The sequence below is a fragment of the Struthio camelus genome, chromosome 25 (assembly GCF_040807025.1).
Source record: "Struthio camelus isolate bStrCam1 chromosome 25, bStrCam1.hap1, whole genome shotgun sequence".
NCBI lineage: Eukaryota > Metazoa > Chordata > Aves > Struthioniformes > Struthionidae > Struthio > Struthio camelus.
Window position 1 is genome coordinate 7,687,036 of NC_090966.1, and position 27,753 is coordinate 7,714,788.

A 27,753-nucleotide genomic window follows, 5' to 3' on the forward strand; every position below is an offset into this window, starting at 1 on the left:
AAAGAAACAAACCTCATCTGGGCACAGCTGCATACATTAAAGGAAGGCTAGTTTAAAATAACTGCTCACTTCAGTGCAGAGGTTCAGTTAGAAAATTCAGATTTTACCAATAGTTACCACTTTTGGGGGGACTATGAGAGCCTGATTTTCAATATTTTAAAGAAAGACTACAATCTGGATTGAATAGTGATGGCATTTAATTTCTGAATCATAAAAATGCAGGCTCCCATGTGGATATGTATGTATTTGCGAGCACGTATGTTCATATACACAATACGTGCGTACATTACGCATGCAGCGTGCATCGCAACGCTAGGTAGATTTAATATAGAAAGAATAAATATAATTTGCTCATGAACTGAAGCAACTGGACAGTCTCACCTAGAAGCAGCTATCTCAACTCTGCAAGCCTCTATTCATCTACAAATCTAGCCACTAGCATTTTAAATGCAGGATCTACTTCAGCACATGCCATGCAGAAATGTACTTGTAAGCAATGTTCAAATATGCTGGATTGCATAAGGCTTTCTTGGTAAAAAATATTAATTATTTCAGAACTTAACAGTGTATAAATTGCTTTGGAAAACATGGGGAAGAAATGACCCTTGTTTCATTAACTTAACCTTGGTATCAACACAAAGCACTTTACAGAGTCTTATACAGTGTTGGCAGAAATTTACGGCTTGTGGAACCATCACCAGCTTATTGCCTTAAAGATACTTTGGAGGTGCTACCAAAGACCATCTCCAACAACCCAGTAGGACCAAGCACAGGCATGTGAAGAAGCAAAATTCAGATCTTCAGAGTAACTTCTGGGTGAGACCCTTTCACTATTACTGGTGTTGGGTCAGCCAAAGAAATCAAAATCCCAAGGATACAGCTGCACTGTGAAGTCTCCTGCCTTGGGCAGCAGCAAACTCTTCCAGGTTCAGCTGAAGAGCTGTGGACAGAGTGGGAAAGTTGCAGTTTCCCTCTTGCTCTGTAGCCTTGACAACAAGCAATTCATATTCAGCACATCCTGCCTCCGGTCAGGGTCATGCCTGCCCTTGCAATTTGCCACAGATTGGCAAATAAAATGAACGCCATACAGTATTTGGGTTGTTCAGTCTCATAGCCTACCTCAAGGCAGTCTTGGAAGAAATGCTTAATTCCTAGCACACAAGCTGGGAAACCCACTACGCACAAACATATGTATAGGAACACTGTTTAATGATGAATGCTTACTACAGTCAGCACTTTCAGCGCCCCAGTGTTCTCTGCCACGTGACAGCTTGCTTGTTATGCTGTTGTATCCACACTACAGCATTGATTTAGGTTTGGTTTCACTGTGCATTAGTAAATACATATAGTGGGGGCTGCATAGCACAATTATGTCATATATTAAAAATAGCTTGCTTTTTTAACATTGTCTTTTTCCTGGAGGGACCTTTTTCCTGAGGATTTATTTCCAGTGTTTGGTGCTGATGAGTCAGTTCCACGTAAAAAGCCTCATTCCTGCCAGATAGCACTGAGACTCTGCAGTTGTTTTTCACTGGGGATATCTGCTTGAAAGCGGACTTCCACAGATATCTGTTATGAAGTTTAATATACAGTACAGGAAGCAAGCAGAATAGTGTTTTCTTTCTAGTTCTGCTATTAATTCCCTGTGTGATTTCAGTGATGTCTCTGTGCCTTAGTTTCCCCATTTGAGAATAACAACAACAATGTCAAAAAGCAAGCTGAATACCTAAGACAGAACAAGATAAAATGACAGAACAGGAACTCAGTTTAGGTCTTGATATTTAGTAGAAGAGGTGAAGTGCCATGCTCTATGGCTGCTGTGCACGTAGCACTCACACCCCAAGCTAAAACGCGATGAGTAATTTTCTATGTTAGGACTAATTTCACTTCAGCCATTTTCTCCCGTGGAGACGTTACCAGGAAGGGCCAATAGGTGGCAAACTGCAGCCTTCCCTTTGAAGCCTGAACACTGATTTGAACACGTAGGACAAGCCAAAGCTGTCTCAGTCTCCTCCAGGCAGAATGATTTCTGGCTGATCTTATTGTTGCATGATATAATTTGGTCTTTGGATTTTTTGTTAAGCTTTTACCGTCCCTTAGATATTATTGTTTATTCCACTATGTCATCTATTTTACAGCATCACTATCAAATTCTTTATAGGGACATGGAAGACACAGTGCAATCAAAGACCAGTGTATTTCAGCTTCAAAGAAAAACTCTCCCAAATGTATGTGAGACAGCAAAGGAAAACAATATGCAGCATCTGCTTCCACTTCAGTACATGGAAGTTCTTGTGACTGATGGAAACTCTGCTCAACTCTCTAATTTCATAAAATAGCAAAATATAGCTGCTTAGGGCCTTTTTGAAACGAGCAATGACCTTAGCTTGCAGTGGACAGATTCTCTATTTAAAAAAAAAAAAATCACAAATTGCAATTGCCACAATTTGTCCTGCACCTTAGCTCAAGTAAAGAGAAAATGGATTGGACAGAGAAAAATAAATAAAATTACTCCCCCTGTCTTCCAGAGACCTGAGGACAAATAGACTGGGAAAAAAATATGCAATATCTGTGTAATTGTCTCCATTATTAGATGCATCCTACAGACATCCTACAGAGAATTCAGTCTTACGGACCACTAACAATGCAATGCATTTCACAGGCACTACACTCATTTTCTGACAAATAGATGTTATTTAACCTTCCAAACTTGCTCACTCTTTCAAAACCAGTTTGAGGGATTATGTCAAATATCTGAATAAAAACAAAAAGAGAGTATTAGCAGTCATACCATACCACTACTGCCATTTCCATAAACGCAGCTCTTTCCTAACACATGCTGACTTTGCTACAGCAGGGCGTAGTTCGCTACGACTGCAGTCTACCATGCTGACCAATGCGATGTCTTTGTCTCCTGGCACTGCTCTATCTGACTGTACATATCTGCACGTGGTCTTCTGCCTCACAACGTAAGCTCTTAGAAAGAGTGGTTTGGGTTTTTTTTTCCTGTTTTGAGCAGTATCCACACATCCATCATTGCTCCTCTGTCAAAGCATAACAAATGAATACATAACAACAATAATTAGTATCATCTGCTCCACAGGAGACAAATGACTCTCTGGTTCCCTAGGAGGCATCACACCTCCTTTTTGTTGTGCACAACTAGGGGCTTTCAAAACGAAGACAACTGTGTGAAAAAGGATCTGTGGTTAAATTGAATTTTCCCTGTTGCAAGAACTCTTTTAACTGTAATAAAGATCAAGCACTCACTCAAAGCCACTATCAATAAGTAGAAAACGCACTTAGAAGTTTAACGTATTTTAACTTAAATCTAGTTCACTGATGACTTTTGACTTCCTTCCCATAGAACTGTGCTTCCATTAACAGACTAAAGCATAGAAACCTCTTGATCTGCAAAGAGGTTTCTTGCATTTCATTAGCTTTCCAAGCACGATACTCAGAAGTCGGCCTGCAGGTTGCTGGAGAGACTTGCCAGTCCGTTGAAACGTGCTTCTAGGACACAGGGACTTCCCTCAGGAGACCTATTCTCTGCTCTCCACGTACTCCCACCGTCCCACTGGCTTTAACAAGATAACTTCGATCTTAGGCCAGCTCGATGCAGATGGTGATGAGACTCCAGAGCAGGAGGCTCACGGCTGCGCTGCGGGGCAGGGGGGTCCTGCCTCCCGCGGACCCCACGCGCGAAAACCGGCCGGAAAGGGGCGAGGAGCGACCCAGGCGCACGCGGGTGGTGGAAGGGGCCGGGGCCGGGGCCCGGCTCGCCCCGCGGGGACCTGCTCGCTCACGGCGGACGCTGCCGCCGCCGCCGCCCTTCCCCCAGGCCTTCCCCGCCGAGGGGCCGCCCGCCGGCCGGGCGCGGGCTCGTACCTGCCTTCGGGCCTCGCCGCCGGGGTCGCCGGGGCCGGGGGCGGAGCGGAGCGGGCCGAGGCCTCGCGCAGGCCCGACCGCACCCTCGCGCCTGGGCCGAGCGCGTCAGGGGCCGCCGCTTCCGGCCGCGCGCGCCTCCGAGGCGTGCCGTCGCTAGGCGACGTGCCGCGTGAGCCCGCCCCGCGAGCGCGGTGACGTCAGGGACGGGTGCCGCCGCGGATCAGCTGGCGGCGGCGGCGGCGGCGGGTCGGGGCTTTGCGGGGGCTGCGGCAGGTAACATGGCGGGGCCGGGGCCGGGGCCGGGGCCTGCGCTCGCGCCCGCCAGTCAGCTCGGGGCTCGGCGCCCGGGGCCGCGCGAGGGCGGCGGCACCGGGGAGGCTCCGCCGGGCCGCGCCCGCGCTCGGTTCTTAGCTCTGTTCCCCGCAGAGACCGCGGCGGGGACGGCGCCGCCATGGGGGAGCTCTTCCGCAGCGAGGAGATGACCCTGGCCCAGCTCTTCCTGCAGTCCGAGGCCGCCTACTGCTGTGTCAGCGAGCTGGGCGAGCTGGGGAAGGTCCAGTTCCGCGACGTGAGTAGCTGCCGCCGTGAAAAAATGCCCAAATCCCCCCAAACGGTGGCTGCCGCCTCTGTTATTCACGGCATCACCGCGGCTGGGCCGTCGGCCAAAGGCTGAAGGGCGCCAGCGGTGCCTGCGCGGTCACCTCCAGGTGAGCCAGCGCAGCTCCTGGCAGCCCTCTGCGCTTGGACATCGCTGAGGAGATTTGCTTTTCTTTGCAGTTGAACCCGGATGTGAACGTGTTCCAACGTAAATTTGTTAATGAAGTCAGGAGGTGTGAAGAAATGGACCGAAAGCTAAGTATGTTGCTCTCTGATATGCTTCTAACTCCGCAGCCTTTGCAGAAGAAATTAGTGCAGGCTAAACCTGTGTGTTACCAGTGTAACCTAGTGTTAAAAAGCAAAGCGCTGGCTGGAGAAGTGAAGACTACCTTTCTACCTTGTGTCAGTCAGACTGCCTTCAAGGATTCATTTCCTTGTTGAAAGATAATTTTAACCCACTAAGACTGCCTTGGAATTGGGAGTGAAAGACTCCACAGCTTCTGATCAGGCTAGATGGAGATTAAGATGGAGATAATTTGATGTTGAAGTATCTTTGGCTAGCATTAAGAATAACAGTGTTATCTCTTCAGGGTTTGTGGAGAAGGAGATTAAAAAGGCAAATATTCCCATCATGGACACTGGTGAAAACCCAGAGGTACCTTTTCCCCGTGACATGATTGACTTGGAGGTAATTATATGTGTTAAAACTCAAATAGTATTTGATTCTAGATGAAAACAGGGGAAGTTAGCTCCATTAATAAATATTTGTAGCATTTAGTGGTGAAGATGCATTAGCTAGATTCCCCAGCTGTCACTCGAAATACTAGCTGCACTAATTTACATCAGTTTGACTTTTGATACACGAGCATTAATTTTTACCTGCTCATTTATCCAAATACATTTAGAAGTGAAAGACTGGACTTTGACTCATTTAAATGGATGAAATGCCCCTCAAATTGCTGGATCTGCGTGATTTATGATGGGTCTATGTTAAAGTTTATTCAGGATTTCAATGATTTTGAAGAACACTCTATAGAAATAATGTCTATGAAAGATTAGCTGAGTGTGGAACATTTAAAGTTACCTGAAGATAATGACACAAATTGAGATGTGTATGCCATAGCAGACTAAAGGTAGCATCCATAATTGTGTGCAAACTGCATGTGATTATGAGGCATCTTGCCTACGATATTGTCCTAATAGATTTAACAGCGCTCCTTTACAACATTTCTTTAAGTTGATCTATTTTTTTTTCCTTCTCCTTTTCCCATCTTGCAGGCAAACTTTGAGAAAATTGAAAATGAGCTTAAAGAAATCAACACAAACCAGGAAGCTCTGAAGAGAAACTTCTTGGAGTTGACAGAGTTAAAATTTATACTGCGCAAAACTCAGCAATTCTTTGATGAGGTCAGAATACCGGGGGCGGATTAGCACTTAGGCAGCCGGTTCTTCTCCTTCAAATTGCCATTTTTATTCTCAAATGTATCTTTAGTTGCTATTTTGGATTGCAGGGTCATTTTTGTACTTTATTTAAGAAAAATTCTCAAATTATTTTCCATTTTCATGCAGTACATATAGCTATCCATGATTTACATCTTATGATTTTTTTTCCCCAATTAATGGTTTGTCTGAAAACTGTGCAAAATAGATAAGGCATTAGTAGTTCTTAAAGCATGTCAACAGACCAAAAATTTGGTGCTACAGTGGGCACTTTCTTCAATGGACAAGGGTTTCTCTGGCATGTATACACATGAACAGAGTCATACCTCACACACAGGCGTGACAATCAAACAATTTCTCCTCAGTCTCTGAGCTGTTATGTGGAGGTTAGTGATTATAGTCATAACACAAAGTCCACTGAAGTTAATGGACTACTTTGGTTTTATTGAGCCTTTGTTCAAACCTTAAAGTTCTCAGAGGTAAGTTCTGGAGCAAGTTTGCCATTCAAAATCTCCCAACGTTTTATCCAATATCAAATAGACCAGTAACTGGCAAGAGCATTGTTTCTCTCAACCTGAGAATAGCTTCTCTGACGTCATTCATGATACAGTGGCATAGGGCCTGGATGGGAGAATAAACTTCAGTCCTTCAGCTTAAAGCGTAAGGATTTCAAACTCTAGAAGCTCTTTGAGAAAGCTCACTGCGTGTTTTTTAGAAGGGGAAGGACATGTTTTTGCCCAATACATGACCAATTCCCTCCAATCCAAGGATTTGATCAAAGAGTTCTTAAAGGGTTTGGCTTCTGGTGTTCCCAAAGGCTTTAATCAAGTAGAGCAGGGCTCCTGCAAGCTTCAGACCGTTTATCTAACAGTCCTTTTTTGGCACAAGGTACTGCTGCCTGTTGAGGCACTGAGGTTGTTCCCGTGCCAACACAAGTCTTAGTTGCTGCTAGCATAGATACTGCTAGTATGATTGGTAATGGGGTTGTTGTCATTACAAATGACTTATCTTCAAGTGTTGACTGAACTGAACTCTTGATATGTGAAATTCAACAGAAGATAACTGTTAAAATTGTAAAACTACTTTACTTCACACTGTAAACAGCTCTACATAAGAGATCCTGACTAGTCCAGGACTTCTGAGCCCTATGCAGTCTAGCTCTTGTCCCTAAGTATTATATGCTTCATTTCTTCATGCTATCGTTTGTGCAGTACCTTCAACGCTTGAAGACTTTAGTAACCTATAATTAAGATTGTGCTGTTCATAGTAATAAATTGCACAAGAAATGGCTTACTACTCAAAGTACTTTATGCATGGCATTTGCTGTGCTTACAGGAGTTTGTGGTGTGGGGGAGGGGGAACGATGAAATGTTTTCACTTGTTCTTTTTATGACCGTTCTCATCAAAGTAGCCATTTCTTGTCTGAACATACCGTGTTGATGATTATGATCCTTTTCTCAGTCTTCTTGTCTTTGCTTATGAAGAGCAGTATGAGCGGGAGAGATTTCTCTGAAAGTTTTGCCATAAGCATCCTAGACTGTGAGCGTAAAGAAGACTGGAAAAGTAATGGTTAATGGCATGCAGTCCCCTGTCTCTCTTTCCTCTTAACTCTTCTCACCATCTGCTTTTTTATGTTTGTTTTGCATCTGTCATTTCCTTCTGGGCTCTGGATCAATAAATTAGATGGTGAAGCAAATCCTTTTTAGTTCTTGTGAAAATGGAATTTGTTTCCTTTCTGTGGACTGAAAGGGGCTTGAATTGTATGCGCTGTGTGCAGCAATCCAGAGCCATTGTAGAGCAGAACTACTGCCTTCCTGCTGTTAAGTATTTGGTTTTCTGGCTAAGCAAGGGTAGAGAAGATGACAGATGTTTTGGGGCCTTGAAATTAAAAGTGTTGACCTGCATGAACAATAAGCAATTTAAAAATATGTAATAATCTGTTTAGTGTTGTGTGAATGCTTGGTTTTTTTCCAGTCCCAAACAACCCTGATGTGGTAAAAATCTTCACAATAACTTTTGTATTTCACTCATCTCTGGTGAAAACTCTTTATTCAAAGTAGATTTCTAGACTGAGCAGACTCTTGTCTACCTGCATTGCAGCTGGATAGCTCTGTCATTTCCTCATAGTCTCTCAATTGTTTTTCTGGTAAATCTCATACCCTGATGTAACTGATCCTTCCAGAACCAGAGCTGCTGTTGCTATCCTGTTCCCTTTCTAGAAAGCGCACCGTCACCAAATCAAAGGAGTTCAGCGATGAACTTAAAGAACTTAGTTTCTTATTAGGGAATAAATTATTGTATATGAAAGTGCTTGTTTCGAAAAACTAGTCTGATCCTTTTCTTAAGTTGTTTTATTTTGTAATTCCAATCCCTCTTGCAGGACTTTTCTTTGTTTTGTACAGTGTCCTGAATAAAGGACCCATAGCCCCCAAAGGGTCAGGAATAATACTAAAAATTCATAAGAATCGCTTCCTCAAGCGAGGAGGAGCAAAACTTTTCACATGTGGCATCCTTTTGGTTTTATGTTTATATGTTAAAATCTGGTGAAAACAAGGTGAGCTTCGACTAGTCTAGTGCAAACCTTGCAAAAAACTATCACAGAGAGTATCTTGGCTACTGATAAATACAATACAAGCCTCTTAAAACAGTAGCTTTTTCTCATTGTCTTTCAATGTCCTGAAATCTTAATATCAATAATCACTAGAGTGTTTGATCTGTGTGTTTCGTTTCAAGGTATGAAACTTGCTTATTTTGGTTGTGTTCTTTATGAAACAAAATCTTCATTCAGTTTATTGGGTGTTGTAACAAGTTGACTAAAAACTGAAAGTATCAGAACTTCTCCATGTTGGCTTTCTGAAGTAAATTAGGGGTCCGTTACTTTTGTAACATCTGTAAGCTAAATCAATTGTGTGTGGACAAGCAATTTAGCTGCGTTCGATGTCAGCCTTGCAAAAACGCTCCTTGCCTATGGTAAATACTTCCCTTTGACATGCAAGTAAAATGTTTTAGAGACCTTTTCGCTAAAATTATTAGGCAATTATTGTATGAATAGAGAAACTATGGCTGAGTTGTTAAACTTGCCATATACTTTTGCAAGACTGTGATACGTATTTGCATACAGTTTATGTGTTCTGGAGTCAAACTCTACCTTCAAGTGTATGATAGCAAGTTCCCTTGAAACCACTGTAGGGTAGAGACAGAGGGTAGAATTTGGTCCTCTGTTTGCACTAAGGAACTCTTTAATTTTCCTCATTTCATTATATAAGCTGCAGAGGTGGAAATAACTGTGACAAAGGCTTCTGAATGGAGTGTGAGAATGGCACACAAGAGGATGTGGTGTGAACATCCTTCCTGGCTTCAATTGCTGACACTTGCAAGCTATGTTCCCAAGAATTTAGGAATTTTAGTCTGTAAATTAGTTGCAATGAATGACAGATAAGCTACTTCCTATTTTAATGCCTGGCTAGTCAAAAAAAACCAAAAAGCCAGATTGCCTTAAGCAATATATCTTATATGTGTCTGGCAATAACATGTATTGTGAATATGACTAAATATCTGGAAAAATGAATGAATTTAATCAGAAATAATGTTCTTAAGGTGCAAGTATCGTGTGTTTTCCCTAGAGGAAGAACTTTTGACAGCCAAGAGAGACGATTACCATCCAATACTTTTAGGTTTTGTTATTGACTCCAACTACTTGCCACATCAGTGTAGATACAAAGTTGAATCAATCAAGCTAGCATCACCTGTTAAATGAATGAGGCATTGCCTTTGCTTCAAAGTGTGGCAGAAGGCTGACATATACAGGATATGCGGGTCTTGCATAACTGGTTGTAAAGTTGCAACCTTGTGAAGCTGCATATTGCTGTGAGGTCAGCTAAACAGTCTATGGAAGACTTATCTGAGCAGCATCCTTCCTGTCTGTGTAGAACAGATTACCAAACTATTTCACATGCAAATATAATATCCAAGCACCTCTTAGAAACACCTATTGCATCTAGTGTGCAGAAAAATGAACAAATAGTGGAAGAGATGTCCCCTTCCTCCCTCTCCCTCCCCTCCAGGGACTAAAGAGAGTAAGGTGTGTCAATCTGCTTTGTATCATTTAAAAAATGGTTCTTAGGAACATGACTTGTATTTAAAATTTGATAAATTTTTTGGAATTCTGCCTTTCTTCAGACTTATATACCCCACCACTCCCATGTTCTGTTGCAGCAGTCATCAGATCTTTCTTTTGTGGAAGCTTTGCTGAGCCATTCTACTTTTCCTCTTGTTTTTTTCCTTCCTTGTGTCATTCTTGCTCTCTGTTCTGTCATCTGATTTCTCCTTCTACTGGTCTGTGTTCTTGCTTTCTTTTTTTTGTTTCCCCAACTGTCTCCTGGTTCCTCGTTCCCTGCATGCCACTAACTAGTTTCATTAGATATTAATTGATTTGTGAATTCAGGCTGAATTGCATCATCAGCAGATGGCGGATCCAGACCTGTTGGAGGAGTCCTCTTCACTCTTGGAACCAAGCGAGATGGGAAGAGGTGCCCCGCTACGACTTGGGTAATGACAATTTATACTTCTGTCTTGCATGTGTCTGGGTTGCTGGTTAATGTTCAACCTGTGGAGTCCGCGCTGTTTGCAGCACAACTATTGTGGAACATCCCAGGTTGGCACTTCTAGCAGATGAGTGCTGGTCTAACACTGACTGTTGGTCTCCATTCTTGGCCTATGTACATTAAGTTTCCAGTTCCTGTTTGTGCTTCAGACATTTCTCTCTGCACAAAAAGTGCAGTGCTTTACTAGTCTTTTTCTTGTAAACCTTCCCTGGTACTTTAGCAGACAATCTGAAAATTCACAGCTTTATTTGAAACCAGCTTTATTCTGAGTACATAATACTCTGAAATAATCTGTATAGTTCTATATCCTCCTCATTAGCTACTTCTAGACTGTCTTTGTATGTCTATAATTCCTTATCTGGACACAGGGATTTGAAACAGGAGGTCTTCTTGAAGCTCATGCCTAGAACGTGGTTGTCTATGGCAGCCTCCTCTGCTATAATCCTTGGCACATAACTTACCAGGGACTTGTTGTAATAAACAGTAGCAGGCATAGAAATTGTATGTCTAAATGCATTTACTTCTCCTTTAATCAGTGATTTATATATATATTTATATATGTATGTATGTTGTTAATCAGTTTCATTCTGTTAAACAGACATAGCTTTTGGTGTAATGCAGTTGTTTCTTATGTGCTTTTGTCTCTGTCCATTTATAAGACTTTCCGTTTTGCTTAAAGAAGTAATTTTAAAACAAGATTTTTGTAGCTTTCAGGCTGATGCTAAACTCCAGTAGGCATCAGAGTTTTGGGTAATCGGCTATGTATGCTTTTCATCACGTAGCTTACATTTATATTGATCAATTAACAGGTTTGTGGCTGGCGTGATCAACCGTGAGCGAATCCCTATGTTTGAGCGCATGCTGTGGCGAGTGTGCCGAGGCAACGTATTCCTGCGTCAAGCAGAAATTGAAAACCCCCTGGAGGATCCTGTAACGGTAAAAGGAACTCTCCTTCACAGAGGCAAAAGTCTCATCTGAGTAAAAGGTTTTGCTTGTAGGTCTGAGCCTCTATCCCTCAAATGTGGCTCCATTCAGGCAAACGTTTGTATTACTCTTCACAAAACACATTTGCAGCATCTGAGGCTTTAATGACAAATGGCTTCCAGTTTTATTAAAACAAAAATAGCTGGAGGGGTGATGACTGCTGTTGAAAAGGTTAAACAACTCTGAATTTGGACTGCAGCATGACATAGTTGCTTCTCAGGCACAAATATAAAGTGCCACTCCCGTATGCAGTTCTGAATAAGTAGCAAACATCCTTGTAAGACAGGTTCTTTTGGATATTAGTGGTATGTAACATCTGTAGCTCATTTGCTCTGAACTTGGACCTCTTCTTTTTCTTAACTTACTAACCATTAATTTAAACATCCACATGAGATTTTTTTTTTTTGACCTTATTACTAATATAAATGGTAAATGTGATTGAGCCTGGTTTTACATTGTTTCCTCTTTACTGTTGCCTCAAATCAGCAGACAGTGCCTGCACTTTGGGAACTATTGCTCTGGCTATAAATGGATTAAAAGAAAGGCCAATAGGCTGCAGTGGAACAAAGATGGAAGCGTAAAAATTCAACAGCTCCTTCTTTGTTTCTTGTGTAAGGCTGACTTGTTCTCTTGTCCCACCAACTGCTGGTAGTTGATTTGTTAAATTATCTGTCTGCTAGGGAGAGACTTTGTTCTTATTGTGCAACACTTCCTTAAATTGAGGTTACACCTAATGTAATTATTCTTGAAACATTATGCTAAGGTTTCCTAAGTAAGGTAGAACAATAACATGTTAACAAATGCAGGAAAGGGGAGCTAGCTACCAGCATGAAAACAGCTGTACAAAGAATGTGCCATTGGCTTCCCTGGAGAATCAAAGTGTTAAACTCCACTTCATCTTATTTTCATTTGCTCTTTAGCTTTTTGCTTGATTATGTAGATGAGCTGACTGCAGTAAGTGATGATATACGTTTTGTTGCATCTCTGTTGTTTTGGAGACTTAGCATTTTCTCAGGTTTTCCCATTTATTGTATTACATAGAACAGATAGTAGATATATGCTATAATGCTAATTTCTGTAAATAGCTGAGCTATTACAACGCGCTTTCTTCTGTTCTAGGGGGATTATGTGCACAAGTCTGTGTTTATCATCTTTTTTCAAGGTGACCAATTGAAAAATAGAGTCAAGAAGATTTGTGAAGGGTATGAAAGTTAAATGTCTTACAGCTGGATATCTTGCTATGCACAGTAACCATGAAAGAGCACTCTCAAATATTTGAAATGCATACTTCAATGACTTAACCTCCTTATTTCACAATGACATTAGGAGTAGATATTTTGATGGCAAATAAAGCACACCATAAATAACCGAAACATGTTTTGCAGCCAAATTCGCTGCTCCCCAACTCTGTAGCGCTCAAAGTAGATGACTGTTTTGTTATAGAATGCCTAATAGCAACTGAGTTCAAGTGTTGAAACTGACTCTTAGACAAACTTTTTATCAGAAATGTCAACATTATTCTCACAGGACAGATCAACAGCTGATTACTTCAGACAGCAGCTGCATTGGCATGATAGCAGCACCCTGAACTGTGATAGCTAATCAACTTCGTAACAGTGCCACTGAGAGTCTGACAGTGCAGGGGAGAGAGGATTTTCATCCACTTCCATTTTCTTAAGAGTTGGATGGTTTAACATCAAGGGTTCGACTGTTTTTTAAGAAACATTCGGCTACTATTTTGGCCTTAAGCAAATTTTTCTGTACCCATTTGATTTAAAGACAGAAACTTGACTGCTTGACGGTCTTTACTGATGAGGAGCTTTTCTTAAGGCACTCCTTGCTTTATTTCTATGATTGCTCTCAGCCATCTATTTCCCCGACTGATTTATCTTCTTTCCATCTTTGTTGCTAAGGTGGCTTGCATGTCTTTCAGATTCCGTGCCTCCCTCTACCCCTGCCCAGAAACACCACAGGAGCGGAAGGAAATGGCTTCTGGCGTCAATACCAGGATTGATGATCTGCAGATGGTAAAATAGATGGGTTCGATGTCTTTTTCCATGCACACACTTGCACGCTTGAATTCATCTTTGGCCCATATTAAAAAAGGAGAATTTTTGGCTCTATTAGGTGATAGTATTTTCAGCCAAGCAAAGTGTCTTGAGACCAACAGCTCAATAGTGCAAGAAAGATGTTTGGAGACTATCTGTGTCTTAAGTTTCTTTGCAGGGTTTAGGGGGTCATGGAATGGTTTGATACTTTCCAGAGGGATGAGCAGTTAATTATATACACATAAATACAGAGTTGATACAGAATTGCATACCAGGGAGCAGAGAGGTGGTATGCATGTGTAAGAAGATACCAAGTTTCCACGTGTGAAAGTTTTCTTCTATAAGTGCTTGTTTCCTCTACCAGAGCTTCAAAAACATTTGATATTATTTCCAAATTGAGATAACAGTACTAATTAACGTAGTGTTTTTTTCTCCTACCCGTCTCTGTATTTTCACGTTGTGCTGTCCTGAAGAGTTTCTGCTTTACAACTAATCTCTTGTGCAGCATCCTGAGTGTTGGTAAAAATGTAATTAGCACACAAAACTACTGGGTACCAGCTCTGCTACGTTTGATATTTGCTTCGAGGAAAGGCAGTAAGTCATAATGCAGAAAAATTGACCGAAGGGAATTGAGCTACAAGTCAGAAAAAGGTTCAGAAGCCAAAAGGACAAAAGGTTCAATCTGAACTGTTTAATTGTTACAGATCCTGTCTCAAGCTGGAAGTTGTGTAGTGTAGTTGTTTAGTAATTACAAAGTAGGCAAGAATGCAGAAGCAATTGGACTAGTAGAACTCAGAGCTGCATGTGATAGCTCTACCCTGTGTTCTAACTTCCACTTGAGTCTCAGTCTTTCCAGTCTAGGGACCTGACTTGGCCTCAGTTAGACACATTCCAGTTGGAAATCACCCTCAACAAAAAACGCTTTCTCCTTTTCTCTTTAGTAAAGTATTTTTTAATGTAACCGTTCTGTGTTCACTTAAGACAATGTACTTGTAGAATTCACTTGTAGAATTCTTCTCTGTCCTTTTAACCTGGGTGGATGAAAAAAGTGTTCTCTGAGCTCTGAATGCAGTGGATATTGTTTGAAATATCCACTGACCTTGGAGTTGGAGGAAAGTAGTCAAAAAGTATACCTGGAGAGAAGCCTTAAATTGTTCTAGCAGAATAATTAATATGGAGACTAAAGTATATATTGCAAACATGTGGCAGTATTGTGCATGGGATGAGGGAAGAGGGTTCTTTCATCCATCCTCTGGGAAAGGCTTGTCTTGTTGGTCAATACTGCTTCATTGTGCGCTGTTTATGCTGCAAGTTTTGGCCAATAACCTTGCTTGATCTTTGTCCCACCTCTCTATGAAAGGTGCTGAACCAAACAGAAGATCATCGCCAAAGGGTTCTGCAGGCAGCTGCTAAAAATATCCGTGTCTGGTTCATCAAAGTGCGCAAGATGAAGGCCATCTACCATACCCTGAATCTGTGCAATATTGATGTGACACAGAAGTGCTTGATTGCTGAAGTCTGGTGTCCTGTTGCTGACCTTGATTCTATCCAATTTGCTCTCAGAAGAGGCACTGTGAGTAATTGCTCTACTACTCCTGCCTGCTTCTGTTGAAGCAGACTAGCAACTGCCAGCAAACACAACATGGATTAATTGATTTTTTCCCCAACTGTGAGTCTCTGAAGACCGTCCCTTTGGGCAGTTTGAATCAGTCCTCATAGAATGCGTTTTGTTCAGTGTGCAGGAATCACGGCCTGCAAATCTGCTGCTGCGTGCCTTACTTGATTATAAATAACTTGTGTGAACCTTCAAGTTCAGGAAAATGACTTAATAGTAAGGAATTTTCCTGTATTTGAGTACTTTGGTACATCTCGTTAACTTAGCTGTGCTTTGTATTCCTGCTGTTTGGATATGTAGTGGAACTTATTAAAAGGAGCTATCCAGGACATTAGCAAGTTCACTCTTTAGTCAGATAGATAATAGAGTTGGGTGTCTTGAAAGTTCTTTCGTTTGCTGTTTAAAAAATAATCTTGTATGAGCTTGCATATCTGTCCTAATCAGAGAACGCTTAGCCTTATTCTGAGACCTTTTCCTCCTATATCAAACAGAGAACAGTGGAAGTTGGCAAACCTTCCGCTGCTGAGGTATATTTCTTCATCATGCAGACTACAATGATGCAAGCTCATAGTTTTCCAAATGCTAACAAGAAAGTAACTATTTATTCTGTCCTCCACTGCTCTGAGGATGGATTTTCTAATCCTGCTTTTTTGTAAACAGGAACACAGTGGATCCACTGTCCCATCCATTTTAAACAGGATGCAAACCAATCAGACCCCACCAACATACAATAAAACTAACAAGTTTACTTCTGGCTTTCAAAACATAGTTGATGCTTACGGCATTGGAACTTACCGGGAGATAAATCCAGGTAAATTCAGACGTATAAAAGTCCAAAAAATCTATATAGCTTTTTTAGTCATGGTATTTCTCCTTATTGTCTGCCTTACTGTCTGTACTATATAAAGTTTTCTGATGGTGCAGTTAGCACCTTTCTTTATAACTGGCTTGAAGCAAAGTTCTACTTGCTCAGTTTCAGAGAACTGCTTATGGAACGTATTCCCACAGCAGGCTTGTTAGTTCTCATTTTTACAGTTGAATGACACCCTTGTGGAGATCCCCGGCAGATCCGGGTGAGACACTGGTTCTGAGTTTTGATGCCTGAGACTCTGAAGGCAGCCCACTACACCATTTTTAGCATGGGTTGTTTTGATTTCATAAAAACCTGAAGTAAAGTAATCCTGTTCAGCCAAAATACTGACCACCAGTAATGCTTTCAGTTTCGGGTTAATAGGGTACAGTACCAGTTCCCCGTTGCTTCGGAGCAAGTCTGTGTTTTGGTTCCCAGGACTAAATTACACTTACTAAAATTTAATGCGTGCATGATTTTGTGTGCTGTCTTTGTTTCTGAGTTTACTGTCTTCTTACAGTTTACATTTTCTGCAAAAAGTCTTGCAACCTTTGGTGACCCCATATAGTGTTTTCTGAACAGTATCAAAGAATATGAGGTTTGGAGACCTTTTTTAGAGCAGTCAGTCTTTTACAATGCCACTTTACTCTTAAGTGCCTGTCTTGCTCCATCTCAAGTCAGACCTAGCTCAGTCGTTTTATAGGCATTAATCATCAGCTGTGTCTAAAGGCTGCTGAATGTCCTTTCTGGACAGTTTCATTGCCCTCTTTTTTTCATGGAGGGGGATAAATAAGCTTTCTAGTCACTGAGGTTGTATATTAATGTGCAAGACCTGATGAACTAAAACCATAAGATGAAACTTTGAAGTCTAACCTAGAAAACAGTTGAGCTGGGCAGTGGGAGAAAAAGCTTCTGTCCTTGAGATAAATGAGATCTGTGCTTTTTCAATCCTTTCTTGCTTGCTGTTGTTTCTTAAAAGAGTGTACGTGTGGTTTTTCTTTTTCTGTTTTTGTTCAGTCTTAAGTTATTAGGCTTGGTGGCTGTCTTCTGCCCTTTTTGGCAGTCTGGCAAAAGTGGATGTGCTGGGGACAATGCAGGTCAGCACTTGCAGTAGATCTTGGTGGGGGGAGGGGGCTGCATAGGAATACAGATGCACATCTTTAAGCATGGAGAATCTATTTCCCTCAGTACTAACAGAGTAGCTAGTAAAGTCCTGTGGCCCTAATAGTGGAGAAAAGATGACGGCTTTTATGGTGGAGGCTAATCCCGCTCAGAAGCAAGGGATAAACTTGGGAATTATATGGCTAAATTGCAGAAATTTTACTTAAGTAAATCTGGGTTACTCAATTGCAGTACACTAGGAGTGCTGTCTTTTTTCTTACAGCACCATATACAATCATTACCTTCCCATTTCTGTTTGCTGTGATGTTTGGAGACTTCGGCCATGGAATCTTGATGACTCTGATCGCTGTCTGGATGGTACTTAGGGAAAGTCGTATTCTGTCACAGAAAAGTGACAATGAGGTAAGGAGACAAGTCATACTCAGCTTTGCATTTAAAGCAGTTACTCACGTCTTCCCTCTCTTGAATTGAGAATGCCATTGCTCCTTGTATTTGGAATTTGTGAAGTGCACAGACAGACTGACGAGTCCATAGATCAGTCCATAGACTGAGCAGCATCATTTTGTAATAATAGTGAGTTCTTTTTGGTTTTCCTTTCAGATGTTTGAAGGAAATTAATTACTCAAGGTTAGTTAGAGGATTAATTTACAACAGCCTATCTGCCCAAACCCAGTTGGACTGTGAAGAGTTTTTGTCACTGCATAATCCCTAATTCATTCATTTATATACATATATATATATATATATACACACACACACACACACACACATACATACATACACACACACACACACACACGTATGTATGTATATATACATACATATACATATATATATATATATATACACACACATACACATACACACATCTCCCCAAGATTCTTCCCATTTGCTGATGTAAGTGGGTCTTACTTGCTCAGAGCTTAGGTTGATAGGAGGTAAAGCAGAATTAAGATACGTTGACAGAGCATGGAGAAAGCTGGAACAATCTGCTCTGCCTGGTTCCAAACTAATACTGCTGTGTGGGGGTTTGCATCAGTGTGGAGTGCAGTGCTTCCTGTTCAGCCAAACCCAGATTTTTCCACAAACAGTAATACTTGTCATTCATCTTCTGTATTCCGGTTCTGTTCCTGCAGTTCTACCTCCTGCGCCCCTAATCCCTGCCATGAGAAAACAGAGACTTCATGCTTCTAGTCCATATGGCCGATATTGTTTGTCTAGAAACTAACCAATTTGACTGTTCGTCTTTCTGAGAGACCTTGTTCTCATGGACTTTGTTGGGTTTTTTTCCTACTAGATGTTCAACACTGTTTTTAGTGGTCGATACATCATTCTGCTAATGGGACTGTTCTCCACTTACACGGGCCTCATCTATAATGACTGCTTCTCCAAGTCTCTTAATATGTTTGGTTCATCATGGAGCGTCCGGCCGATGTTCTTAAAAAGCAATTGGTCGTGAGTAAACAGTTAGTAACTAAATAAAGAGTGACGCTGATAAGAGTATTTTATCTTTCCACATCTTCCTCCCAACTCAGGGGGGGGAAAAAAAAAAAAGTTTTGAACTCAGCCTCAAGTAGAATTGGAAGATGGGTGAAAGTCTGATATCTATCAAGTTTCTAACCAGCTTATTTTCAGAGAACGTTTAAAGTTGCAGTTTATCTCCTTTCTCCTCACAGACATAGCAAAATTTCCATGACCACTGCATCTTTTTTCCTTGTGACACAGGTCAGACAGGTTTGTTATTCATTTGGCAAATCTCTATGGCTACATAGGAAACTCAAAGCTTTCTCAATGTGAGACGTTCCCTGCCCTCACAAGAGAAGGATGCTAGTAGTTTTAAAAGAAGGAGGTAAAAATTGTTTGTGTTAATGTCTGAATAACCTACTTGTACCCAAACAGAGAGCAACTGCTTGAGACTACCCCTCTGCTTCAGCTGAACCCTGCTATTCCAGGGGTGTTTGGTGGACCCTATCCCTTTGGCATTGACCCAGTAAGAGCTCTTCCTTCCTCTACTGTCTTTTAAGAATGTCTTCTGCGTAAACAGAAAAATGCTTGTCCACTTCAGTATGAAAGAATTCCATACTCCATCCATCCCCTTAGCAAACTCAGTATACCTGGTGTTGGAGATACTCCTGAATGATAAAATTAATCTGGTTCCTACTGAGACAGTAGATTCAGGATGGAGAGACTTGTTCTGAGAACCAGAAAGGACTTCCTGTTCATTCTTTCTATCTTGCAGCATTTTAGTCAAATCTGACATGAGACTTACAAGACACTTTACAGAGTTACCATTTTACCCTGGAGAAATTTAGAAGTTGCGTCTCTCTTGTCAGTCATGGAAATGTAAATTTCCAAGTAATCTTGTCATTTCATAGCTATTTAGATCAATAACACTGCTCTTTCTGCCTATAATGTATGATACAAAAAATACACGTGTTCTGCATCAAAGAGCAAGTGCAAAAAATTGGAACCATCTTTAATTGCTCATTTTAATGGGTAATCATAATTTTTCCTGTCAAGTTTACAGGCCTGTTGGCTTTTTTCCTACAACGTTTATCTAACTTAAAAGTAAGCAAGTTTGAACCTTACTCTGGCAGTAGAATCAGTTGTTATAAGAAAGCATTCATGTCTTAAAAGGTTGGCTGCTTGTTTCCCAAAGAGAGATGTGTGTGACAAATGCATCTTTAAAAAACTGCTCTTACATTCACCTCTGTCTTCCTTTTACTTGGTGTTTGGCTGATTCAGTGTTGTTTTTTACAGATTTGGAATATTGCCAGCAATAAGCTGGCCTTCCTCAATTCATTTAAGATGAAAATGTCTGTGATTCTTGGCATTATCCACATGCTCTTTGGTGTCACATTGAGTCTTCTCAACCATATGTAAGTGCTTTGTTCTATTTTTCTGGGGGAGTGGGAGCGATGAGACGTCTTTGGGTGGACTGTATGTATTAGTTTAAGATGCAAGACTCTCTTGGAAACTACTTTAGCCTTTTCATTGAAGAGTGTAATGCAGTTTTTTCTGTCTGCGTGTGTATAATGATGCAGGCCAAGTCGTTACGATATTTTATTCCCAGCTATTATTGAAATGCTTAGCTTCTGCAGTTTTGTTCTAGAGTCTTTTTTCTTATACTTAATGAAAGTTTGTCTTCCTTACATCTGCCTCATGCTAACCAAATGTAATTTTAAACTCTCCATCTTTTTTCTGTAGCTATTTCAAGAAACCACTGAATATATACCTTGGATTTATTCCAGAAATTATTTTCATGTCATCACTGTTTGGATACCTTGTTATTCTCATTTTCTACAAATGGACAGCCTATGATGCTCACACATCAAAAGATGCACCAAGCCTTTTAATACATTTCATCAACATGTTTCTGTTCTCCTATAGTGATACCAGTAACAAGATGCTTTATAAAGGGCAGGTGCGTGTTCTTGCTAGAATGATAAGAACAGAGAAGCTTCATGATATTAGAGACTTTCTTTGACCTTATAATAATTGTAAAGTCAAGCATGAAACCATTTTCCTCAGTGACAGAGGAATTGGCATCACTTTCAAAGCAGGACACTATGTAATGTTGAAGATGGAAGGAATGATTCTTACACAGGAAATTTGTATCAATCTGAACATAAGTCATCTGTGGCCCCAGAACATTTGGATCCAGCTTAATAGTGGAACGTGATTAGGAATACTGTCTTGCATCTTCATCTGCAATGTGGTGCCTCTGAGCTCAGCTAAGATGTTAATGCCATCTCTTCCCAGCACTATTGGACATCTGCCAAATTGTGGTTCCCTGCAGAATCATTTAGATTTTCCCTAATCTAAACCAGTATCAGCATTACTTGCAGTATACTGTTGGATGGGGCAGCTACAAGCAGGTGTCAAGCAAGTGCGTGTCAATGTTCAGGAAGAGAGATAAATGTTGTGAAGCATCTACATGCTCTGAGAATTCAGTCATTCAGTGTTACTTGCATAAGACCTCTTGATAGCAATTTTTTTTTCTTTTTTAAACACAGACTGCTACTAAATCATCTGAGACTGTTTCTTTTACAGAAAGGGCTCCAGTGTTTCCTTGTGGTGGTGGCCTTACTGTGTGTGCCGTGGATGCTGGTAGCTAAACCCCTGGTCCTTCGCCATCAATATTTAAGGAGAAAGCATTTGGTGGGTGACTATTATATTTTGAATATGAAAGCTAATTATGGCTGAAAAGCTATGCTCTCCATCCTGAACTTGGATATATAGGTTCATAGTGTATTGTGACCTGTAAAACCTCTTTGCGCATCCCTAGGCATAAAGGCAAGTGGGTTTTACGGGAGACAAAGCATTGCCTACCTGCTTCTCAGATCTGGATCCAGCATCAAATCTGCTTTAGAAAAACCTCTGTGATGGTAATGATAAAAACAATGCATCTGGCTTGGGCATTGTCAGCTGGTTCAAGAACACAGTCTTGCTGGTTACTGGATGCATTTCTGTGCCTTTGCTAGGTTGACAATGTAAAAGCAGAGATGTAAGTTTAATTGACTGATAAACTTATCAGCCGTCTTTATTAAAACAGTTGGGATATTTTTAAAAAACAACAAACCCCTCCAGACCTATGCAGTCACTATGTGAGAGGTTATCTCTTGGGATACTCTCTAGGTCTCTAGGTTTCCAACTGTACTGTAAAATACCTTTATATAAAATTACAGGTACCTGGCACACGTGCACTGAGGATACTTGAAAATTCTCCCTGCATGTATGGCAGACAGCTTTTAGGATGTTACATGAGTCAAAGAACAGTTCAGTTAAAGACACTCCCTCTCCCTTCTCTGACCATCTTTCATCCTCCCATGTCCCCTCCATTCGTCTCCCTTTCTCTTTTTGTTTTCTTCCTCCCCTTCTTTTCTTCCATTCACTATCAGGAAGGGCAACCCGTGGAGGCCCAAGTCAGCACAGTCCCGAACGAGCAGGCACTAGAGGCAGCAGCGGCTGCAACAGTGAGTGGATTTAAAAATCACATGATGGATTTAAAGATGGGAGTTGGCTTTATATATCTAATTATCAAGAGAGTATGGAATGTATCTGAATCTCATAAGTGAGTGACAACTACACCTTTAGGGTGGAAAAACCTTTCTCTTGGAAAGAGTAAAGTTCAGCAAAACTGATACATTCTGGAAGAACTGCCTGACTGAAGGATAATAGTTAAATATGCACAGAATGCAGACACACCTCTCTGAAGGAGTGTTGGTGAAATCAAAACCTGCAGAACAGCACAAGAATACCTTGCTACCACATTTCCCTAGGTTAAATTCCCTTTTTTTCCTCTTGTTCTTGTATATTTGTTTAAGCTAAATCAGGACTCCTCTTTGAAGCGTTTTTGTTTGCGTTATGTATTTACGAACATCATGCTTAACATGATGGCGTCCCAACAACTTCATATCAATGATTACTGAGTTTTTGACATCTTTGCCCATATAGACACTTAGACTTGATACTACTATAAAATAGTTGTGCTCAAACAAACCTGTCAATGGCAAGTGTTTCTATTTATCTGTGTCTAAACCTGTAGACAACCCTCTACACCCAAAGCTCTCTAAAGGAGTGAAGATTGCAGCAGCTCTCAGACCTGTGTTCTTTCACCAGTCCTGCATATTTAAAGTTGTTTCTAGTTATGAGTGTTGCCTATCTGATTAGGAAGCTTGAATTTCACAAACTATCTGAAGCAAACTGTGCACTTTACTTGTTAAAAGTACATTTGAGGCAATGTTTTAAGGAATTAGCCAATGTTTCCACCGCAAACTTTTAAGTAGCCTTGCAGAAAGTGCAAAAAATGACAATGGATCTTTTGTGCATGATCCAGCCAAGGTATTAAGTGTGTTTCAGAATAAAAGAAGCTGTGAGTGAAGATCTTTATAATCTTTGGATGAGGTATGATTAGAAGTATGAAGTAAATGACTGTCAAGTGTGAGGGAAAAGCTGTGTAAATACAAATCCATACAGGCCATACTGGTCATCAGTAACTTGTAATGTTTCAAAGATGCTGAAAATCTTAATAAAATCATTCGGTTTTACCTACAATTGTATTCTAATTTAATTTTTTTCAATTTATTTCTGTTTTCATAGCATAAGCATTCAGCAGCCGTTTTGTTGGTGTACTAGAGCTACAAGCTATGAGAGAGGTCACAGAATCTTTGATTTGCACAGTCATCCCTAAATTTATGAAGTCTTAATGTTTTAAGTTAGCCCATTTACATTCCATGTCACAGATGTTCCCAATACAATGCTGAAGTTGTATGTAAGTCCTTTATTTCCACTCATGGCATTTCAGTTTACCCTCTAGGTGGGTCAGACTCAAAGGTTTCAATTTATAGAGCCTCAGATCAGTCATGAGTATTTTCTGTCTTTGGGACATCTGTAAGGAAATAGAAATCCTGCTGTACCGTGCACATAGCTGCTTGCTGATCAGAATTCCAAAAATAGAGATGTACAAATTAGGCCTTCATTGTCCAGTATGCATTTACAATGCATAAAAGCTCTGCTTCAAGACGCTGTCAGATGATGAAAGGTTGTGTGTCCTTTCTTGGTGATGGTAAGACAATATGGAGGAGGAAGCCTGCCATAAATCAGATGCAGCTATGCAGTGATTACAGTTGCCAAGTGAGGTACTCTTGAGTACATTAGAAGAAAACATGAGAAGCAAAATTGCAACATGGTTTGTGGATTATTCTTTCCTGTTAGAAGTGTAAAAGAGTTGAGGCTGAGTCTCAGATGTTGAAAGTCAGAACAAATGTTTGTAAAAGGAACTGTTTGTGCAATGTAGAATTTCCGAATAAGGGAAAGTCTGATTTCCCACGTGTGGTGTTAATATGCCTAACACGCTGGTGGGGGGAGCAAGTGTGTATGTATATGAGCATCACTCTATTCTGCTTTGAGTTGCTGCTATGTGTGACTTGTTTCATTTAAAACGGCAGTGGTGTTTCAGTCAGTTTCCAAGTGCTTGTCCAACAGCAGCTGGGCAAAACAAATGTCCTCTTGAGATATGTGGCTTTTACTCAGGGTTGCACTTACTTTTGTAGAAATAGATCAAGTATTCATTCAGACAGACTTCTTTCCCCAGCCCTAGCAGGAATGAGCATCTTTCCCATTCAAGCTGGGAAAGAGCTGTACAGCTGTTTTCACCTGGGCCTTAATATTTTGTTTTCTTCTGTGAGCTGCTGCTGCTTTTGGAGTCATAACATCCACTCTTGCAGTAAGCCATTAACACCACTTTGCTCTTTCTTTTTCTGCATGTATTAGGGAACACACAACTTTGGTGGGATCCGGGTGGGCAATGGACCAACTGAGGAGGATGCTGAGATCATTCAACATGACCAGTTATCTACCCATTCTGAGGAAGGGGAAGAGGTAAGCACCTGATCATCCTCTGTCTCAGGCCAGAACACTTTTGTTGGCAGAAGATGCTGGCTTTTTGCCTTTGTCTCCTGATTTCCAAGCTCTTAAAACTAAATAGGAATGTTTTCAGTGAAATGTTTTCATAGCAGTGAAGAACTATAGACCATCTTCTGGTCATGCCTAGGACTCTAGAAAAAAGCAGTGTAATTTGCAGATAAAGGGACATGTGACTCTGTCTGCCCTCATTACACAGATCCATCACCTAATAGGCTTCACAGTAAGAGTTGCACAGTACTCCCAGATGGCTTATTCAGGTTATGCTCTGACTGAAGTACAGTCCGTTTGTGCTACTCGTTTGTTTCTCCAGTGTTAGCCAAAATCCAAGGGCTATATTTCTGGATAGTGAAATCTTCTTTACTTGTTCGTTTTGACTGTTGGGTGTGATAACTGCTTTGCTTTACCTCTGGTAGAGAAGAAAAAGGAGTTAATCTCACTTACTATGAGAGCGTTCTGATGCCTCTAAGAATTCCCCAGCGTTATGTTGCCTCCGCAGTGTGTGAGATGTGTTACTGCTTTACTGTGTCATGTTCAGGAGGAAATTCATGAATGTGTTCATGATTAATGATGTGATTGAGACACTGCACTAAATGTAAACTTATGTTTTCAAGCCTACAGAGGATGAGGTGGTAAGACTACAGCCAGCTTTGCATTCATGTGTATATGGAATGTTTCCCATTGATGTAAACCACATACTGAACTGAACATGTTATGTCATGGCATCTTGTTTTCCAAAAGATATAGCTATTTACATGTTACAGCCCATTTTTAATTCTTCATAGAATGTTAACAGACCTTTAATTACTTCATCTGTTTAGTTTGTTTGTCTTATCATCCCCGGACTGCAGATCTTTCTTAGTTTTCCTGGAAAGCTGTTAATTCAGAGGTCTGAAACCAAAAAGTTTATACTTCTGAACTTTTAAAGAAGCAAGTCTCATTTGCCTTATGTTGTGCCATTGGTAATTCTTGACCACTATAAACTGTTTATAGATTATTATTTCTTTCAAGCTGTCTTCCATTTTAAGAATTTGGTTGCTGCCAGTAAAGAAACGAAGCAAGACATTAGCAAATTGAGTTTCACGTAGTTCAGCAACTTAAATAGCCAGTATCTTTCTGCAAAAGAATGGCTCTCCTCTGACAAACTCCTCATTCCTAAACGCTTGTAACAAGTATAAGTTTTAAAGGAATGCTTTTTAGGAATACTCTTAAGCTTGGCCAGTGTTTAATCTGAGTATTAGAAGAGCCTGTTCTTTGTTTCTATCACTGATATTTCTACAGCTTGTATTTTGAGGGACAGGGTTGATTATAGGTTTCAGTGCTATCAGGTAACCCATTGTTTTACCAAAAACGTAGATACCATGAAATCAGAGTATCTTTGGACAATGAAGCTGTTGTAAGCTATGCTGAAGGTGGTTTTGCTTAGAAACCTATTATGCGTAGGCCCACCTACGGGGTGAGGAGAGAAAATAGTGTACCTGGTGTACCTATATCAGTAAACAGGTGAAAAACGTGTAAAACTACAGACTGTGTGCCAAAGCAAACCTGCTTGTTCTCCCACTCCCTAGCATAAGCGGTAACGCTCTCCAGCAGTTGCGTGTAGCTGTAAATTGCCATTGTTTAAATATTTATCGCATTCCATTTTCTGTATGCTGATTTGCCACGTGTGTTGGGAGGTGGTACTGTTGACTGAGGCAAGCTTTATTGAAGAACTTTGCAGTTCACATTCTGTGGGAGAGAGCACTAGGCTTTTGACAGCTGATTTAACTTAGTTGTTTGAAATATTTACTGCCCTGAATATACCAGGGGAGAAATATGAATATAAATAGCTTGTTGTGCATGTTTAGAACATGAATCACTTGATATCTTTAAAACTTGGTGTTCACTTAACTTCAGTGTGAGCAGTTTCTGAAGCATGGATTAAATACAAAATGTAGGAAGTGCTTTCCCAAGCTGCAACATAAGAAACTGTCCTAATGACTGATTTCCTATGCGTTCTTTTCATTTATTTCAAAAAAATTACCAATGCACAGAGACTTTGCCAATGAATGGTGCACAGATGTGACTTTTTCAAGATCACTTTGTGCATTATTATTGCTTTCAAAAAGAGTAAGTTCCTATCTTGCAAGATGCTCTTGTTGATCTTGTAGCAAAGCTACGTACACAGTATTGACTTGGACTTTATTGTTATTTGCATAGAGAAGAAAAACAATATTTGTAATACTGTCTCCTTTTCCATAGAAATACATACAATTTACCAGTGAATTCATATAAATACCATCTCACTGCTGAACAGTCTTTTCCTGGCAAAGTCCACGGCTGATTTTAAAATATCTTGCTTTAATGTGATAGACTATGAAAACAATAATATTCAAGGTGCAGCAGTGGACAATCATTCTACAAAACTTAGCAAGACAAGAGAGTTCAATTATCAGTACATATATAAAATTGACATGCTAAAATAAACCCTCAGTGTTGAGGTAACCAGGAGAAGACAGTATCAGTGTCTGACTTCAAACATAATGCCCTCTCTAATAGCGCTGGGTAGTATCCTCAGTTGGCCAGCACTTGCTGCTAATAAAGGCTTGCAACTTTCTTCATTCTCTGTGTTCTTTTTGCAGTTTGACTTTGGTGATACTGTGGTATACCAGGCCATCCACACCATCGAATACTGCCTGGGGTGTATTTCAAACACTGCATCCTACTTGCGGCTCTGGGCTCTCAGCTTAGCCCATGCACGTGAGTATTCTGTCCAAAGTGGAAGTTTGGATCAGTGTCACAGATCAACCTGCACAAAGATGTTAGGTGAAAGGCAGGAATGCAAGTAACTTCCCCACTCTGTAGTGTCAGGTGCTGCCAGAGCAGGACAGAGGTGTCTGTGCGTTAGCTGGTGGTAATTAGATCTAAACACCAGTGTCTGGTTGCACGGGCACATTGCTCTCCTGAAAGCTGCCTGGATCTAGAGGGGATGGATGGAGTTCAAAGCCCTGAATAAAGCAAACGGCTGCTGAGCAAGGACTCTGCCTTGCACTGTGTACAACAATTGGAGGCAATGGTCCTGAAGCACTGGGCCACAAAAACCATTGTCCATCTTAAATCTCCCAAGCGGAGGGAAAAACTTGTACTGTGTCATGCAGTAGGAGTTTAACTGATTTTAGTTTTTGCTTTATAAGTAAACTG

At 40.8% G+C, this 27,753-nt stretch overlaps 1 protein-coding gene across 7 annotated transcripts in view; it reads left to right on the plus strand.

The window, feature by feature from the left end:
- The first annotated feature begins 3,975 nt into the window (after positions 1–3,975).
- The window catches only part of ATP6V0A1 (ATPase H+ transporting V0 subunit a1), a 32,583-nt gene continuing 8,805 nt past the window's right edge, over positions 3,976–27,753 (plus strand). Inside the window, exons 1-21 of one of the 7 annotated variants that reach the window (XM_068919412.1) lie at positions 3,987–4,161; positions 4,315–4,456; positions 4,666–4,744; positions 5,076–5,173; positions 5,764–5,892; positions 10,391–10,473; positions 11,339–11,465; positions 12,633–12,715; positions 13,447–13,540; positions 14,922–15,134; positions 15,837–15,987; positions 17,411–17,550; positions 18,446–18,603; positions 19,048–19,138; positions 19,909–20,027; positions 20,356–20,572; positions 21,202–21,309; positions 22,050–22,124; positions 24,424–24,531; positions 25,188–25,205; positions 27,195–27,312. In XM_068919412.1, coding sequence (XP_068775513.1) covers positions 4,340–4,456; positions 4,666–4,744; positions 5,076–5,173; positions 5,764–5,892; positions 10,391–10,473; positions 11,339–11,465; positions 12,633–12,715; positions 13,447–13,540; positions 14,922–15,134; positions 15,837–15,987; positions 17,411–17,550; positions 18,446–18,603; positions 19,048–19,138; positions 19,909–20,027; positions 20,356–20,572; positions 21,202–21,309; positions 22,050–22,124; positions 24,424–24,531; positions 25,188–25,205; positions 27,195–27,312 — 2,326 coding nt within the window. In that variant the 5' untranslated portion in view covers positions 3,987–4,161; positions 4,315–4,339. Of the gene's footprint in view, positions 4,162–4,314; positions 4,457–4,665; positions 4,745–5,075; positions 5,174–5,763; positions 5,893–10,369; positions 10,474–11,338; positions 11,466–12,632; positions 12,716–13,446; positions 13,541–14,921; positions 15,135–15,836; positions 15,988–17,410; positions 17,551–18,445; positions 18,604–19,047; positions 19,139–19,908; positions 20,028–20,355; positions 20,573–21,201; positions 21,310–22,049; positions 22,125–24,423; positions 24,532–25,187; positions 25,206–27,194; positions 27,313–27,753 lie in introns of all 7 variants that reach the window. The other 6 variants (XM_068919410.1, XM_068919415.1, XM_068919411.1 and 3 more) reach the window with 6 other exon arrangements.